The sequence below is a fragment of the Pelodiscus sinensis genome, chromosome 15 (genome assembly GCF_052426305.1).
Source record: "Pelodiscus sinensis isolate ZL-2025 chromosome 15, ASM5242630v1, whole genome shotgun sequence".
NCBI classification, from domain to species: domain Eukaryota; kingdom Metazoa; phylum Chordata; order Testudines; family Trionychidae; genus Pelodiscus; species Pelodiscus sinensis.
In genome coordinates this window covers 19,057,348-19,073,473 of record NC_143066.1, presented here as the reverse complement: position 1 = coordinate 19,073,473, position 16,126 = coordinate 19,057,348, and the positions used below count along the sequence as shown (strand labels likewise).

Below are 16,126 nucleotides of genomic sequence, written 5' to 3'. Positions count from 1 at the left end.
CAGGGAAGGGTTATTTGTTTCAGATGGAAAAACAGTTTTCTGACTGTATGCAGTTCATTTGTAGTACCCCAAGTCACCCTCATTGTTGGAGCTTCTGCGCCCTGAAGAGATTATAGTTTAAAAGACAGAACATATAAAGAGGCAGAGGGAAAAAAGACAGACAATATACACATGGTGATCAAGTAACACATCTTACTACATTTGTGTGTATGCATACACATAGTATTGCCAGCTGTTCAGATCTCTTTTTCAATTTTAACTGTAACTCCTTTAACTGTTTGGTCCTGCCATGAGGACAGGAGGTTGGACTAGATGATCTCTCAAGGTCCCTTCCTGTTCTAGTATCCTATGATCTTACTTAATTTCTATTCTTCTTCTAAAAACAATGTACTGCTCAACTAGTACAAATTTACCCTAACTGCTTTTGCTTTTTAAAATAAAAAGTTCCTTCTTATGCCAAACCCAAAATAAAGCTTGAACTCCAACAAATGTCCCCTTACTGCATCCTATGATATGAGCAATTCACATCAAAGTGCTGAAAAGAAAAATCAGTTAAATTAAAAAAGTAATTGTACCTGCTTTATGAAACTTTTCCATCAGCTCGTGCCGAACTAACTTCTCCAAGTTAAAATAGTCATGGTCTTCATCTGGGTTTTGTAGAAATAGAGGAATATGCTGAAAAACTATTACATGTTTACACTTCCTTTTTTCAGCTACAGCTAGTTGTGCATTAAGCCATTCATCTTGGTTCTGCTTTAACTCAGGACTTTTAGAAGAATCGAAGTATAACTGAGAGTTAAGCACAAGAAAGAAAACCCCTCCGACCCAAAAACTGAAGTAATCATCTCCCCAGTGCTTGCAATAATCATCTATTGTTTCCGGGGTTGGAACATTGCCAATATCATGATTTCCGCTGACAAATACCAATGGAATGTCTTGGTCAAGGTTCTTCAGGACATTTTTCAAATCTTGTTCTTGGTCCTTTCGCCACTGAGTTCCTATAAAAAGAATTAAGTTATTTTACTTTTTATGTTTATGCTACACTCTTCCACCACCAACTGTTGTTTATACAGACAGCATGGATAGTAAAATCAAATGCCACAACTGACCTGATAAAGGAACTATGCAGAAAATGTAAAATTTTATTCTTTAATTATCTTTTTAATGTATCCAGTCATTTACGCCAGACACCTTCTCTGAAGTCTTTTCATTCATGCCTCCTTCCTTCCTTCCATAGTCATTATCCTACCATTCTCTATACCTTCCAATGCACAAGGCTGCCGAAGACAATCTGCAGTTGCATGGTTATTATTTTACATCAAACATCTTTCCCATCATACAGACTGACAATTCATTGAGAAAAATTTAGAATAATTGGAAGATGGGGTTCAAGTTTCTGTACAAGGTAGCAACCAATGAAACATCTGGTTTACACTTTATGGCTAAATAAAAGAATTGAGATTTTGTTCATTACTAGTCCTACTTCAGAAAAAGGATAACTGTCTTGTAGAAAGTCATTTAGATAGTATAAGAATATTTTAACAGTTAATAGAACATGGGATTATTACTAGTGACTTAAAAATGCAGGGTAACTGTAAACTTTAACAATTTGTTCCACCCCTTATCTCTGTCTTTAGCTGACAGGAAGTCCTATTTCTCTCAGGACGGGGAATTTAATCTCTGAAGAAATACACATGATGTCATGAAGAAGAGGAGTTTTTGAAGAGCATTTTTATTTATTTTACATTAAATAAAACTATAAGATGATTCCACTTTTGAGAAAAGAATGCTTATTAAAAATAGATACAGTTGCTATGTGTTTATTACACATTATTTAAACTATTAAATGTCTAAAAAAAGTGTTTTACTTAAACAATGTTACAAAGGTAAATTTCACACACTTGGATTTTAGAATTCAAGAAGCCGTTTTATAAAACTGGATTTGAATTTTTAAAAAAAGTCTTTATTTTTTGAAAGGTTTGAATGGAGACTCACATTGCAGCGCTGTCCATAATGTAATAAGTATGAAACACATGTTCACTAAAACAAATTTGAGAATTTGCAGCTACATACATTTTATATAAAATCTATTTCAAATTCTTTTTAATTGTACCTATCATTATAAGGTTTATACATTTTCTTTTTCATGTTTTTTCAAAGTTTCTGGAGTCTGAATATGGACTTTAAATAAATTTTACTACAGGTTGAACCTTTATAATCCTGGACTACCTAGTCCAGCAACATTGGTCGTCTGGCAGGACCACGGATGTTCCAGGACCAGAGACCTGGTGGACGGCTGGTGGCTGGGCTTCCCACTGCTGGGCTGCCTGATGCGTGGAAACTGAGCAGCCAGGCACAACGCAGAGGGGCTGCCTGGAAGGGCCAGGAACTCAGCGATCCACAGCAGGGCTGCCCCATGGAGCCAGGACCTTAGTGCACTGCAGAGGGGCTGCCCGGCAGGACAAGGAGCTCAGTGCTCCACAGCAGGGACAGGCGCCTAGCATACAGGTAGCTGAGCAGGGAAGGAGTGGGGAGGAGAGAAGGAGGTGGGGAGACTAGCAGGGCAATGAGGCTGGCAGCAAGGGGAAGCTTGCCAGGAGGCTGGCAGCTGATCCAGGGCTGTGGGGAGCCAGTAGCAGAGGCGACAGATATGACCTCTCCTGGTCTGGCAAATGACCTCATCCAGGACCAGTCAGGTCCAAGGGTGCCAGATCAGGGAGGTCCAATCTGTAGTCTCTTTTAAAAAAGGAACTGAACATTTAACAAAAGCAGAAGCTTAAAATAATCAACATACAACTTTTATTTTGAATCTTTAACAAAATGTCAGAGCTTTACTCTAGTGCTTTACTACTATCATTGGGATTCTGTACTGGTGTGGGGAAAAAAAACTAGAAAAATGCAAATGGGTTCATGGCAGAAAAAGTCTTTACACTTTATTGACAGCAATGCAATGGTTTCCTCAACTAGTACAGTATTATCTATAGAGCAGTGTTTCTCAACCTTTTTTTTTAAAATAAAGTACCCCTTTTTCAAAAAAATAAAAATTATAAGTATCCCTAGTACCTGCAGATTTCAGATACCACACATTTTTTCTACCTCATTGCAACACATTTGTTTAAACAACTTAATCATAGCTGAGCGGGTGATGAAATGTTTGGGTGTAAAAAACACAAAAATAATAAAGCACTGTAAAACTTAAAACAAAAATTCAGTTTTCTCCAAATTTCAGTTGTATTGACGTACCCTCCAGACTTCTCTCAAGTATCCCTAAGAGTACTTGTATCACTGCTTGAGAAACACTGCTATAGGGAAACAGATGCACAGGGTGCTTACAACAACAAAATTAGTCATCAAAACAAAAAACAGGGTCTCTGCCCTTAAAAAACTCTGGTGGCTATATTAGTGGTCAAAAGAATAGTTTTAGGATAATTAAATACTTTTTGTCTGGACCTTTACTAAAAATATGAAACATTTTATATATACAGGCAGTCCCCAGGTTACATGGATCCGACTTACATCGGATCCCTACTTACAAACGGGGTGAGGCAACCCCGCACTAGCTGCTTCCCCCCAGCAGACCAGGGAGACGCGAAGCTAGCGCTCCCCCCCCCCTCCCAGCAGAACAGGGAGACGCGGAGCGGCTTTTCTCAGCAGACACCTCAGCTTGAGAATAAAAGACTGAGGGAAGTGAGGTGTGGGAGAATAAAAGTGAGCTCTGGAGAAATGTTTGGCTAGAGTTTCCCCTACAATATGTACCAGTTCCGACTTACATACAAATTCAACTTAAGAACAAACCTACAGTCCCTATCTTGTACGTAACCCGGGGACTGCCTCTGTGTGAAGGGAAGGAGAGGAAGCAGGAGCATGGCGCTCCCCAGGAGTGGGGCCAGGAATGCACTGGCTGCTGGCCATGCCCCTGATGACCATTGAATAATCCTGTAACCACTAAGATTTGGTGTGGTTACACGATTATTAAACACCATCTAACATCCCTACTTTAAACTAGGTTTGTCGGGGGATGGTGACCTAAGCCCTGAGGTAAGAGGGAAATGGAACTCTGGGAAGAAATACAAAAAGGAAGGAGCAACAGAGGAGAACTCCTGATTTGTATTTAGAAAATAGGGCAATCAGCTAGTTATCTAAGGTGTCTGTTCACAAACACAAGAAACTTGGGAAATAAGCAGGAAAAAGTGGAAATCCAGACACAGTCGATGAACTATAATTTGACTGGAATAACTGAGATTCGGTGGGACGACTCAAATGACTGGAGCTCTGTAATGGAAGTGTATAAACTGTTCAGAAAGACAGGTAGAGGAGTTGCACTGTATGTAAGAGAGCAGTATCATTGCTCAGAGCTCCAGTATCAAATGGGAGAAAAGCCAGCTGAGAGTTTTTGGGTTAACGTTAGAGGTGGAGCAACAAGGGTGATGTCGAGGTGGGTGTCTGCTATTGATCAGGTGGATGAGGCAGACAAGGCTTTCATCAGACAACTAAAAGAACCTCCAGATCACAGGCTCTGGTTCTCCTAGGGGACTTTAATCATTCTGGGTATGTCTACACTACAAAGTTAATTCGAACTAACAGCCGTTAGTTCGAATTAACTTTGATAGGCGCTACACATATAAACCGCTAGTTCGAACTTAATTCGAATTAGCGGAGCGCTTAATTCGAACTAGGTAAACCTCATTCTACGACGACTAACGCCTAGTTCGAATTAAGTAGTTCGAATTAAGGGCTGTGTAGCCACTTAATTCGAACTAGTGGGAGGCTAGCCCTTTCCAGCTTGCCCTGGTGGCCACTCTGGCCAACACCAGGGAAACTCTTCTGCCCCCCTCCTGGCCCCGGAGCCCTTAAAGGGCCACGGTCTGGCTACAGTGTTTGTGCCAGTTGCAAGCCTGCCAGCACCCAGCCAGCAGACCCTGCACCTGGCACGCCATGAGCCAGCCACCCGCTGCCACCCAGCCCTCTGCCTCTTCCCAGGATCAGGCTGGCGGCTCCCAGGAGCCTGCCCGGGGCCGCAGGAGGCGGGTGCCCGCCTGGTCAAGTGCAGAGATCGTGGACCTCATCGAGGTTTGGGGGGAGGCCTCCAACGTCCACGATCTCTGAACTAGCCACAGCTAGCACACGGAGGCCACTCTGGCACACGGAGAAGTTCCGGTACACCCGTGCGTCGTGTGCCTTGCCGAACCAGCCCACATTAATGTTCGTGAACTGGCCCCAGTGGTCACACACGGCCTGCAGGAGCACGGAGAAGTACCCCTTTCAGTTGACGTACTGGGACGCCTGGTGCTCCGGGGCACGGATAGGGATGTGCGTCCCGTCGATGGCCCCCCCGCAGTTGGGGAAGCCGAGGGTGCCGAACCCCCGGATGACGGCGTCCGTGTCGGCGAGGTGGACCACCCTGCGGAGCAGCACCCGGTTGATGGCCTTGACCACCTGCAGAGAGACACAGCAAATCACGAATCACTAGGGCGCCCGGGTGGCTGGGAGTGTTCGTGCCCTGGCACTGCCCCGTGCCCCACTCCCGGAAGCAACCCCCCCGGGCGGCGTGTAGTACGGCCGGGACAGACCGAACCCTCCGGTGCGGGGCACTTTTGCCTCCTACCCCCCCTCATTTTCCCTGGGGCGGCCCATCCCCTCCTTGCAGCCTCCCTCCCCCCCGGCCCAGTGGCCGGTGAGTGCTGTACCTGCATGAGCACTACTCCGACGGTGGATCTCCCCATGCCGAACTGGTTCCTGACGGATCGGTAGCTGTCCGGCGTGGCATGCTTCCAAAGGGCGAAGGCCACATGCTTCTGGAGGGGGATGGCGGGCCTCATGCGAGCGTCCCGTCACTGCAGAGCAGGGGCAAGCCACTCGCAGAGCTCCTGGAAGGTGTCCCTCTTCATCCTGAAGTTCTGGGTCCACTGTCTGTCTCCCCAGCACTCCAGGACGATATGGTCCCACTAGTCGCTGCTGGTGTCCAGACGCCAGATGCGGCGGGGCACGCTGGCGTCCGGGCGCTGCTGCGCCTCCTCCACGGTCCCCAGGGAGGCCAGGCAGAGAGGTAGGGGGCTGACGTGCACCAGGTGGTGCCAGGCAGCCTCCACCCATTGCTGGCGGGCTTGCAGCAGCAAGTCCAAAAACTGCACCAGAAAGGACTGCAGGGCGAGATCTGGCTCCATGTTGCCAACTGCGGCAGCATCCCCAAAGGTAAGCACCGACACAGGCGGGCGCAGAAAAAAACGCTTTGCTGTCCCTCGGTGAGGTAGGAAAGCAAGCAGAAAAGCTGAGAACCGGCTGTCCAGGGGGGTCCCTTTAAGCACGAGCCTCAGGCAGCAGCCACACAAAGCAACTACTGACCTGATGCTCTGCCGGAACCGGTTTCAGCTGCCCTTAAGTGCGCCACAGCGTCCAATCAGTGTAGATGCGCTAATTCAAATTAGCTTAGTTCGAATTAACTAATTCGAACTAAGTTAGTTCGAATTAGCGCTGTAGTGTAGACATACCCTCTGATATCTGTTGGGAGATAAATACAGCAGTACCCAGACAATCCAGGATGTTTTTGGAGGATATGGGGAACAACTTCCTGGTATAACCTAGGTGAGAAGGCTTTAAAAGCTAGAGCCAGAGCGACCAGGGGAGCAAAGTGGACAGGAGCCTGCAGACAGGGGAGTTTGAGAGGGAGTTTGACATATGGAGTCCTAATATGTATAGGAAGACCCGCAACACCAGTGCCAACACTGCTTCTGTCTCCTCCACCTGCGCCTGTAGCCAGCCAGACCACCTGATCATGGATGCCTCTACCCAGATCCTGGTGTTGTTTGTTAGGTACGCTGGCTTGCAATCTCACTTACTGAAGTCTAGGCTGGGGAGACCACCCAATGTGAAAGGTGCCTCCTGGTGGAATCTCTCTGAAAGCAGGTGGGGGGGTATGTCTACACTACAGAGTTTTGTCAGAGTTACGTCCACACTACAATCATGTTCTTCCAAAAGTAAAAAGAAAGAAAAGAGGGGTTTTTCTGGCATTGGTAATCTTCTTTCTAAAAGGAAGAAGCCTTTTTCCGAAAGAGCTCTTTTGGAAAAAGGCTTGTGTGGACGGGAAAGAGGGAGTTCTTTTGAAAAAAGAGTAATGAGGAAAAACGGAGTGGTGGCCTCTCCGTCCATACAAATCACAGCTTAAATGCGAGATAGCGTCCATTCAGCGTGGCCACTATCTTCTGAAAAAGTAGATTGCTCACATTCTCCACATGTTTCAAGAAGGATGTGGAGAAACTGGAGAAGGTACAGAGAAGAGCAACAAAAATGATTAAAGGTCTAGAAACCATGAGCTATGAGTGAAAAGACTGAAAGAATTGGGCATGTTTAGTTTAGAAAAGAGAAGACTAAAAGTGGACATGATAGCAGATATCAAGTGTCTAAAAGGGTGTTATAAGGAGGAGTGAGAAAAATTGTTCTCCTTGGCCTCTGATGATAGGAAAAGAAGCAATGGGCTTAAATTGTAGCAAGGGAGGTTTAGGATGGACATTAGGAAAAACTTCCTAACTGTCAGGGTGGTTAAACACTGGAATAAATTGCCTAGGCAGGTTATAAAATTTCCATTACTGGAGATACTTAAGAGCAGGTTAGACAGACATCTATCAAGAATGATCTAGATGGTGTTTGGTCCTGCCGTTAAGGCAGAGAATTGGACTTGATGATCTCTGGAGGTCCCTTCCAGTTTTAGTATTCTATTATTCTATGATAAGGGCTGAAGAAATCAATCAGGGCCATGCTCAGCTTGACCTGTGGCTCACAAACATAGAGGAATTAGTAGGGGAAATGTGGGTGGCAACCTGAGTGGCAGTGATCATAAGATGGCCAAGTTCGTGATCCTGACCAAAGGAAGAAAGAAGAGCAGCTAAACACGGACCCTGTACTCCAGAAAAGCAGACTTTGACTCCCTCAGGGAATTGAGGGCCAGGATTCCCTGGGACACTAAAATGAAGGAGAAAGGAATCCAGGAGAGCTGGCTGAATTTTAAAGAACCTTATTGAAGGTAGAGGTATCATAGAACCATAGAGCTGGAAGAGACCTCAGAAGGTCATCAAGTCCAGCCTCCTGCTCTAGACAGGACCAATCCCAACCAAATCAACCCGGCCAGGGCTTTGTCAAGCCGAGACTTAAACACCTCTAGGGATGGAGACTCCACTACTTCCCAAGGTAACCCATTCCAGTGCTTCACCACCCTCCTAGTGAAATAGTTTTTCCTAATATCCAACTTGGACCTCTCCCACCACAACTTGAGATCATTGCTCCTTGTTCTGCCATCTGTCACTACTGAGAACAGCCTTTCTCCATCCTCTTTGGAACCTCCCTTCAGGAAGTTGAAGGCTGCTCTCAAATCACCCCTCACTCTTTGCTTCTGCAGACTAAACAGACCCAACTCCCTCAGCCTCTCCTCATAAGTCATATGCTTCAGCCCCCTAATCATTTTGGTCACCCTCCGCTGGACCCTCTCCAATGCGTCCATATCCTTTTTGTAGTGGGGGGCCCAGAACTGGACACAATACTCCAGATGTGGCCTCACCAGAGCCGAATAAAGGGGAATAATCACTTCTCTGGATCTGCTGGCAATGCTCCTCCTAATGCAACCTAATATGCCATTAGTCTTCTTGGCTACAAGGGCACACTGTTGACTCATATCCAGCTTCTCATCCTGTAACCCCCAGGTCCTTTTCTGCTACTTAACTGGTTGGTCTCCAGCTTGTAACAATGCTTGGGATTCTTCCGTCCCAAGTGCAGAACTCTGCACTTGTCCTTGTTGAACCTCATCAGATTTCTTGAGGCCCAATCCTCCAATTTGTCTAAGTCACTCTGGACCCTATCTCTGCCCTCAAGCATATCTACCTCTCCTCCTAGCTTAGTGTCATCCGCAAACTTAACCCATAGACTCTCAACAGGTTTTTCTCCCTCTTTATACTGGAGTTCAGAGCAATCATAGTGCTCTCTTACATATAGTGCAACTCCTCCTCCTTTTCTTCCCTGCCTGTTCTTCCTGAACAGTCTATACCCTTCCATGACAGCGCTCCAGTCATGCGAGTCATCCCACCAAGTCTCTGTTATCCCAATTAAATCATATTTCTTGGACGGGGCCAGGGCCTCCAGCTCTTCCTGTTTGTTGCCCAGGCTTCTCACATTAGTGTACAAACACCTCAGGTAACCAATTGATCACCCTATTTTCTCCATTTGAATCAGGGGTCCTCCTTGTTGCTCGTTCCTCTTTGCATTTCTTCCCAGTACCCGACTTTCCCACTTCCCTCAGGGTTTTGGTCACTGTCCCCCAACGAACCTAGTTTAAAGCCTTCCTCACTAGGTTTGCAAGCCTGCCCGCGAAGATGCTCCTTCCTCTCTTCGTTAGGTGGATCCCATCTCTTCCTAATAATCCTTGTACAAACTATCCCAATGTCTAGTAAGAAAATAAAATATGGTAGGCAATTAGCTTGGCTTTGCAGTGAAATCCTTCGCGAGCTTAAACACAAAAAGGAAGCTTACAAGAAGTGGAAACTTGGACAGATGACTAGGGAGGAGTATAAATATATTGCTCAAGCATGCAGAGGTGTAATCAGGAAGGTCACAGTCCAATTGGAATTACAGCAAGCAAGACATGTGAAGGGTAACAAGAAAGCTTCTACAGGCATGTTAGGAATAAGAGGGTGGTCAGGGAAGGTGTGGGACCCTTACTGAATGAAGGAGGTAACCTAGTGACAGATGATATGGGAAACACTGAAGTACTCAATAGCTGTGTCTAGACTCGCCAGTTTTTCCAGAAAATCAGCCGCTTTTCCAGAAAAACTTGCCAGCTGTCTACACTGGCAGCTTGAATTTCCACAAAAGCACTGACTTCCTACTGTAAGAAATCAGTGCTTTTTGCGGAAATACTATGCTGCTCCCGTTCGGGCAAAAGTCCCTTTTGTGCAAAACTTTTGCACAAAAGGGCCAGTGTACACAGCAGAGATTTGTTTTCCGCAAAAAAACCCCGATCATGAAAATGGCGATCGGGGCTTTTTTGCGGAAAAGCACGTTTAGATTGGCACAGATGCTTTTCCGCAAAAAGTGCTTTTGCAGAAAAGCGTCCATGCCAATCTAGATGCTCTTTTCCGAAAATGCTTTTAACAGAAAACTTTTCCGTTAAAAGCATTTCCGGAAAATCGTGCCAGTCTAGACGTAGCCAGTGTGTTTTTTCCTTCTGTCTTCACAGATAAGGTCAGCACCTGGAATACTGTAATGGGCAGCACAGTATGGAAAGGAGGTGGGCAGTCCTCAGTGGAGAAAGGACAGATTAAGAACTATTTACAAAAGCTGGACAGACACAAATCTACGGGGCAAGATCTAATGCCTCTGACGGTGCTGGGGGAGTTGGTTGATTGCAGAGACACCGGCCATTATCTTTGAAAACTCATTGTGATCAGGGGAGGTTCCGGACAACTGCAAAAGGTAAATGCAGTGCCCCTCTTCAAAAAAGGGAAGAAAGAGAATAATGGGGAACTAAAGACCAGTCAGCCTTACATCAGTCCCTGGAAAAATCGTGAGGAGGATCCTCAAGGAATCCATTTTGAAGCACTTTGAAGAGAGGAAAGTGATCAGAAATAGTCAGCATGGATTCACCAAGAGCAAGTCATGCCTAACCAACCTGATTGCCTTCTATGATAAGATAACTGGCTCTGTGGATTTGAGGAAGGCAGTGAACACGATATACCTTGACTTAGTAAAGTTTTTGACACAGTCTCCCACAGTATTCTTGCCAGCAAGTTAAGGAAGTATGGACTGGATAAATGAACTATAAGGTGGATAGAAAGCTGGCTAGATTGTCCAGCTCAACGGGTTGTGAGCAATGCCTGGATGTCTGGTTTGTGGTTGGTGTCAGGTGGAGTGCCCCAGGGGTCAGTTTTGTTCAACATCTTTATTAATGACCTGGATGAGGGGATGGACTGCACATTCAGCAAGTTTGTAGGTGACACTAAACTAGGGAGAGAGGTAGATAAGCTGGAGAATAAGGATAGGGACAAGAGTGATCTGGACAAATTGGAAGATTGGGCCAAAAGAAATCTGATGAGGCTCACCAAGGACAAATGTAGAGTCCTGAACTTGGGACGGAAGAATCCCAAGCATTGTTATAGGTTGGGGACCGACTAGCTAAGTAGCAGTTCTGCAGAAAAGGACCTGGGGGTTACAGTGGATGAGAAGCTGGATATGAGTCAACAACGTGCCCTTGTAGCCAAGAATGCTAATGGCATATTTGGGTGCATTAGGAAGAGCATTGCCAGCATATCTAGAGAAGTGATAATTCCCCTTTATTCTGCAGTACTGTGTCCAAGTCTGGGGCTCTCATTATAGAAAAAATGTGGATGCACTGGAGAAAATCCAGCAGAGGGCAACAAGAACGATTAGGGGGCTGGAGCACATGACTTGTGAGGAGAGGCTGAAGTATTTTGCCTTAATCTACAGAAGAGTGTGGGGGGGAGGGAGTTGGATATTAGGAAAAAAATATTTCATTATTCAGGTAGTGAAGCACTTGAATGGGTTATCTAGGGAGGTGGTGGAATCTCCATCTACAGTGTTTCTTAGGTCCCAGCTTAAGAAAGCCCCAGCTGGGATGATTTAGTTGGAGTTGGTCCTGCTTTTAGCAAGGGGTTGGACTCAATTACCTCCTGAGGTCTCTTCCAATCCTCTGATTCTATGATTGTAGCTGAATATTATGAGTTATACTTCTGTATACAGTGTGCTTCATGTGAGCTAGTATTTCTTGGCAACCTGATTTGTTTGTGTGTATCTACTTTTCAATGAATGTGCATTTTTTTTTCTAAATACAGCAAATGATAGTACTTTTGTTTCCTCCACTGCTTATTTAAGGGCCTCTCAATTGTCCAAACTCCCGATTATATAAAATCTATATTTCCCATACTATTTGGATGAGCAAGAATATACTGTATGTAGTCTAATACACATATCAACACAGTGTTCACCATGGGGAAGGTTAAATAAAAGTGAAGTGATATTTATTAGTCCTATATTTTATTGTAGCAGTTTCTTGAAGCGTGAAAATGGCAGGGAGACTGCTGGAAGGCATGACAGGGAAACTTGACTTGGGAAGTGTCAGGGTGGATATAACTGAAGTAATGAAAAGTTCATTTTTGTTCAGTTTATCCTGGAGTTATACTGTCACAATGCCTTCAGTCACTAGCTACATCATACTATGATGATGTTATATATTATATTCTGTACATACAGCTTTGCTCTAAGATAAATGACTTTAAAAATTAATAGCCCATGAAGGATAGTTTTGCTTTTAAGGAAAATAAAGAAGCTAGAACTGTCACTTGTATACAGTTGTCTGCAATTTTCCTTCAAGCTTTCTATTCTACCATTTTTTGAAAGTTGAGTGACATGAGCCCAAGTATGAAGGGGAAATGCCAACCTCTGTGTTGCAGTACATCTGTCTATTGTAAGTTATTTGTAAGTCACTATTTCACTAACATTTCCAATTGTCTATTGCTCAAAAAAGTCAAGACAACCTTTCTTCTCTCAGTTAGAGCAGATTTCAAGAAAGGAAGAAGTCTATTTTGCAAATGTCTTTGTCAAAGCTTGCTGCAGTCAGCAGAAATTGTATTTGTAGTTTATTCTGCAAAGGTAAAAATCCTTTTGCTAATAATCTATGCCTCAACTGATCTTGGTAACACCCACAGGATGACTATATAGTTAAAAAACCTAATTATTCTTTAAGACAACACATAACAAGGGCCATAGATTTGAGTTTTTGTAAAAGTGTTTTATTGTAAATTTTATACAAAAAGACAGCTCTCCATTTATGTCTAACATAAATGTTCGCCTTCCTTCGCTGTTATTAGAGAAATTATACAATATAGATCTTCTTTCAAATGGATGCTATTTTTATAAACACTCATCATAATACCACCACCTGCTGTTTTATACATAAACTGTGTGATAGGTAGACCTTTTTAGGGCAACCAGCAGCATGTACACGACCAGATACAAACTTGTGCACTCAGACTAGGTATGCTATATCTAGATATCTTCCACTGATATGCAGCAAGGGTTATTCCCTTTGGGTTCTGGTGGCCATCTAACCAGAGCACCATATAACAGGAGAGTTAATCATTGGAAGAGTCCTGTGGGTGGCTATCACTGACATACATTTGGTAAAGACCCAAGGGGCTATGGCAAGGCCACACGGGAGGACTAAACTGGTAACGCTTCGACTCTACCAAAAAACACAGGAAATGTCTATCACCATTGAAAATGGCAATGCAGAAGTAAGTCCCTACTTACTTAGAAGAACCCCTGGGTCTAGTAGCACTGTGGCACCTCCTCCACTGCCCCCTGCCTGAGTAACCCATTGATTTTCTGCCGTGGAAGCCGCTCATGATAAGGGTCTCTGAAGAGGGACAGGGAAGGAGGGTAGGATGCGGCGGCATGGTAAAGGAGAGCTGGAGGGTGTATCCCTACCTCACCAAGCTGAGGACCCAATGGTCCAACGAGACAGAGCGCCAGGCCAGGAGAAAGGGGTGCAGACTGTGGATGAACATCACAGGGGAAGGATCCGGTGAAATCAGAGGTACATCATCCTCAATCGAACCCTCAAAATGGGTGCTTCAGGTTGATCTTGGGATGGGAGGAGCCCCGCTGCATGGAAGAGCAGGACTTCAATTGTCTTGTCCTAAACCCTTTGAACTTGGTTTGTCCTGTGTCCAAATGAGGCTAAGCAGCTGTGGTTGGAGGCTGGAACTTCTTCTGAGCTAGACCTGGAGCATTCAGGCCAAGTGTTCAGAGTGCTATGTGGGAGTCCTTTAGCCCATATTGTTTAGTATCTGTCAGTTCTGCAAACAAGGCCACTCCATCACAGGGGAGATCCTGAAGGGACTGCTGCATCTCATGGAAGAGACAGGAGAGAAGCAGCCATGATGCCCTCTGCATGGAAATGGCTGAAGCCATGGAGTGTGCTCCTGAGTCCGAGGCTGCCTGGAGAGCTCCCCCTTGCAGCTGTGGCTTCCACCTCTGCCCAGACCTTGAACTTCTTGCTCGAATCCTCTGAGAGAGAGGACTTTAAAATGTGACAGAGTATTACAAAGTTGATCTCATAGTGAGCTATGATTCACTATCCTCACCTGTAAGCTTGATGACAAATAAAATTTCCTCCCAATCAAGTGCAGTCTCTTCAAATCCTTATTTTTCAAGGTCGCCCTGCAGGTAGCCATTCCCAGTGATTAACAGCCCCTACCACGAGGCAATTGGGATGTAAAATCCTGTTCAAATTGTTAACAGGTTAAATATGGTGTTTAATTGGTTAACCAGTTAAACACAGTGTTAAAGGGGGGAAGGACGGGTAGAGCCACTCAGCATGGCTGAGCTATTTCCCAGAGCTCCCCTTGGCTGGAAATGGCAAACCACAGCCAATGGGAGTTGTGAGACTCCTTGCCTATGGATGCTTAGAGAAATTGTCTCGCAACCCACCAGCAGCTTACCTGGGCTGGTCATGACTCAAGTTTGAAAATCCCAGCTCTAAACCCTCCACTTGGAAGTTTAAGTCAGCAGCCACCTATTTAAGAAAGACCTGGTGGGCCAGTCATCACCAGGCATTGCGGTGGCCCCATGATGGTCTCATCCAGAATGATGAGGAAGAGGCTTGCATCAGGGGAGAACCTTGCTCCCCTTGTGAGGTGGGAGCATGGACTCTTCTGGTGCTGGGAGGTGCTTGATAGAGGCTGAGCCTCCCTACAGAGCCTTCGACATACCCGCTATAGCGTGCGGTACATGGGATGGCATGGAGAATCTCCACACATTCCAGGGATACCATTGTGACAGCCATGCCTGTGGCTACTGTGTTGGCTGGAGTTCCGCCTGCAATATCAGAGGTGTCAGACAAGGAGCTTGTGCCAGAGATACCGTGGCTTGGACCAAGGCCAGGCTGGCAGATTGCATGCTCCTGGTAGATCAGGAATGGGGGTGGTATGGGAGTAGAGCTACCCTCTGGGCACAGAAAGCAACACCCAGGACACGGAGGAGTGCTGTAAGCAGTCCCCTGCGAATCGCCATCCACTCCAAGATCAGGGCTATGAGCAACAGTGGCTGTTCATGTCATAGTTGGCTTAGGAGTGACTGTGGGACTGGTGCTGATCAGCCCAAGTGCAGTGTTGTGACATGGAGTAGGACCTCCAGCCCCTGTGCTTCTCTCAGACACATTGAGGTGAAATACTAGCCAGGGAGCAGCAATGGCACAGTGAATGATGGTGCATCAGAGATTCGTCCCTTGAATGGTGTGTAAACCTTGGAAAATAACGGTACCAAGCATAGTGTCTATACCAGGGAAGTGCAGGTCTCCGGTGATCTATATCAAAACCCTGGAGAGTCCCACTTTCTGCCCTCCATGATCCGGGTGCTCACTAGGGACCAAGCCGGGTGGTGGGCCCTGCAACTCTTACCCCACATGGATGAGGCCTTCGATGTCCCACTGCAAAAGGAATGTTGGCACTGCTGAGATCAGAGGGGCACCATGTGAGGCTTACTGTTGTGTCTTGGTCTTGCAACTACTGTGGTGAGAGGTACCAGCATCGACAAGATGTCCTGGGCCTCCTGTATGGCCTCGGGGGTCGACAACATCTACAACTGCTCCACTCCACTTGGAGATCAGGTCTGAGAGGAGGCAGGGGGCCCTTGATCCAATGAGACCTGAGGAGTTTGTTGGGCAGGAGAGTCCACTGGCATCAATGTTCTGGTGCCAGCCTTCTCAGGTCCAGGAGACTTGCCCTTGCCTTGATTAGACTTATAAGGTGCCAGGGAATAGTGTTGTAGTATCCCTCCTCCCCGTCCACACACACCTTTTTGTGAAAGAGTTCTTTCGCAAAAAGGCTTCTTCCTTGTAGAATGAGGATTACCAATTACAAAAGAATGCACTTGCTGTGTGAACATAAGTCAAGTTTTGTTAGAAAAATGGCATTTTCCGACAAAACTCTGTAGTTTAGACATAGCCTGAGGGTGGAGGGGACCAGAGGCACCCTATATAGCAGCGTTTCTCAAACAGTTTCTCAAACTTAGAGGGGGTCACAGCTGCATTCGGTTTTTCACTTGCGACCCCTCTCCCCCGGGTTAC

At 45.7% G+C, this 16,126-nt stretch overlaps 1 protein-coding gene across 3 annotated transcripts in view; it reads right to left on the bottom strand.

The window, feature by feature from the left end:
- CPPED1 (calcineurin like phosphoesterase domain containing 1) overlaps nucleotides 1-16,126 on the bottom strand; it is a 151,933-nt gene that overhangs the window by 73,916 nt on the left and 61,891 nt on the right. For 2 of the 3 annotated variants that reach the window (XM_075899349.2, XM_075899348.2), the window contains exon 3: nucleotides 576-998. The exons of the other annotated variant lie outside the window; for it this stretch is intronic. In XM_075899349.2, coding sequence (XP_075755464.1) covers nucleotides 576-998 — 423 coding nt within the window. The remainder of the gene's footprint in view (nucleotides 1-575; nucleotides 999-16,126) is intronic. 3 annotated transcript variants of the gene reach the window in all.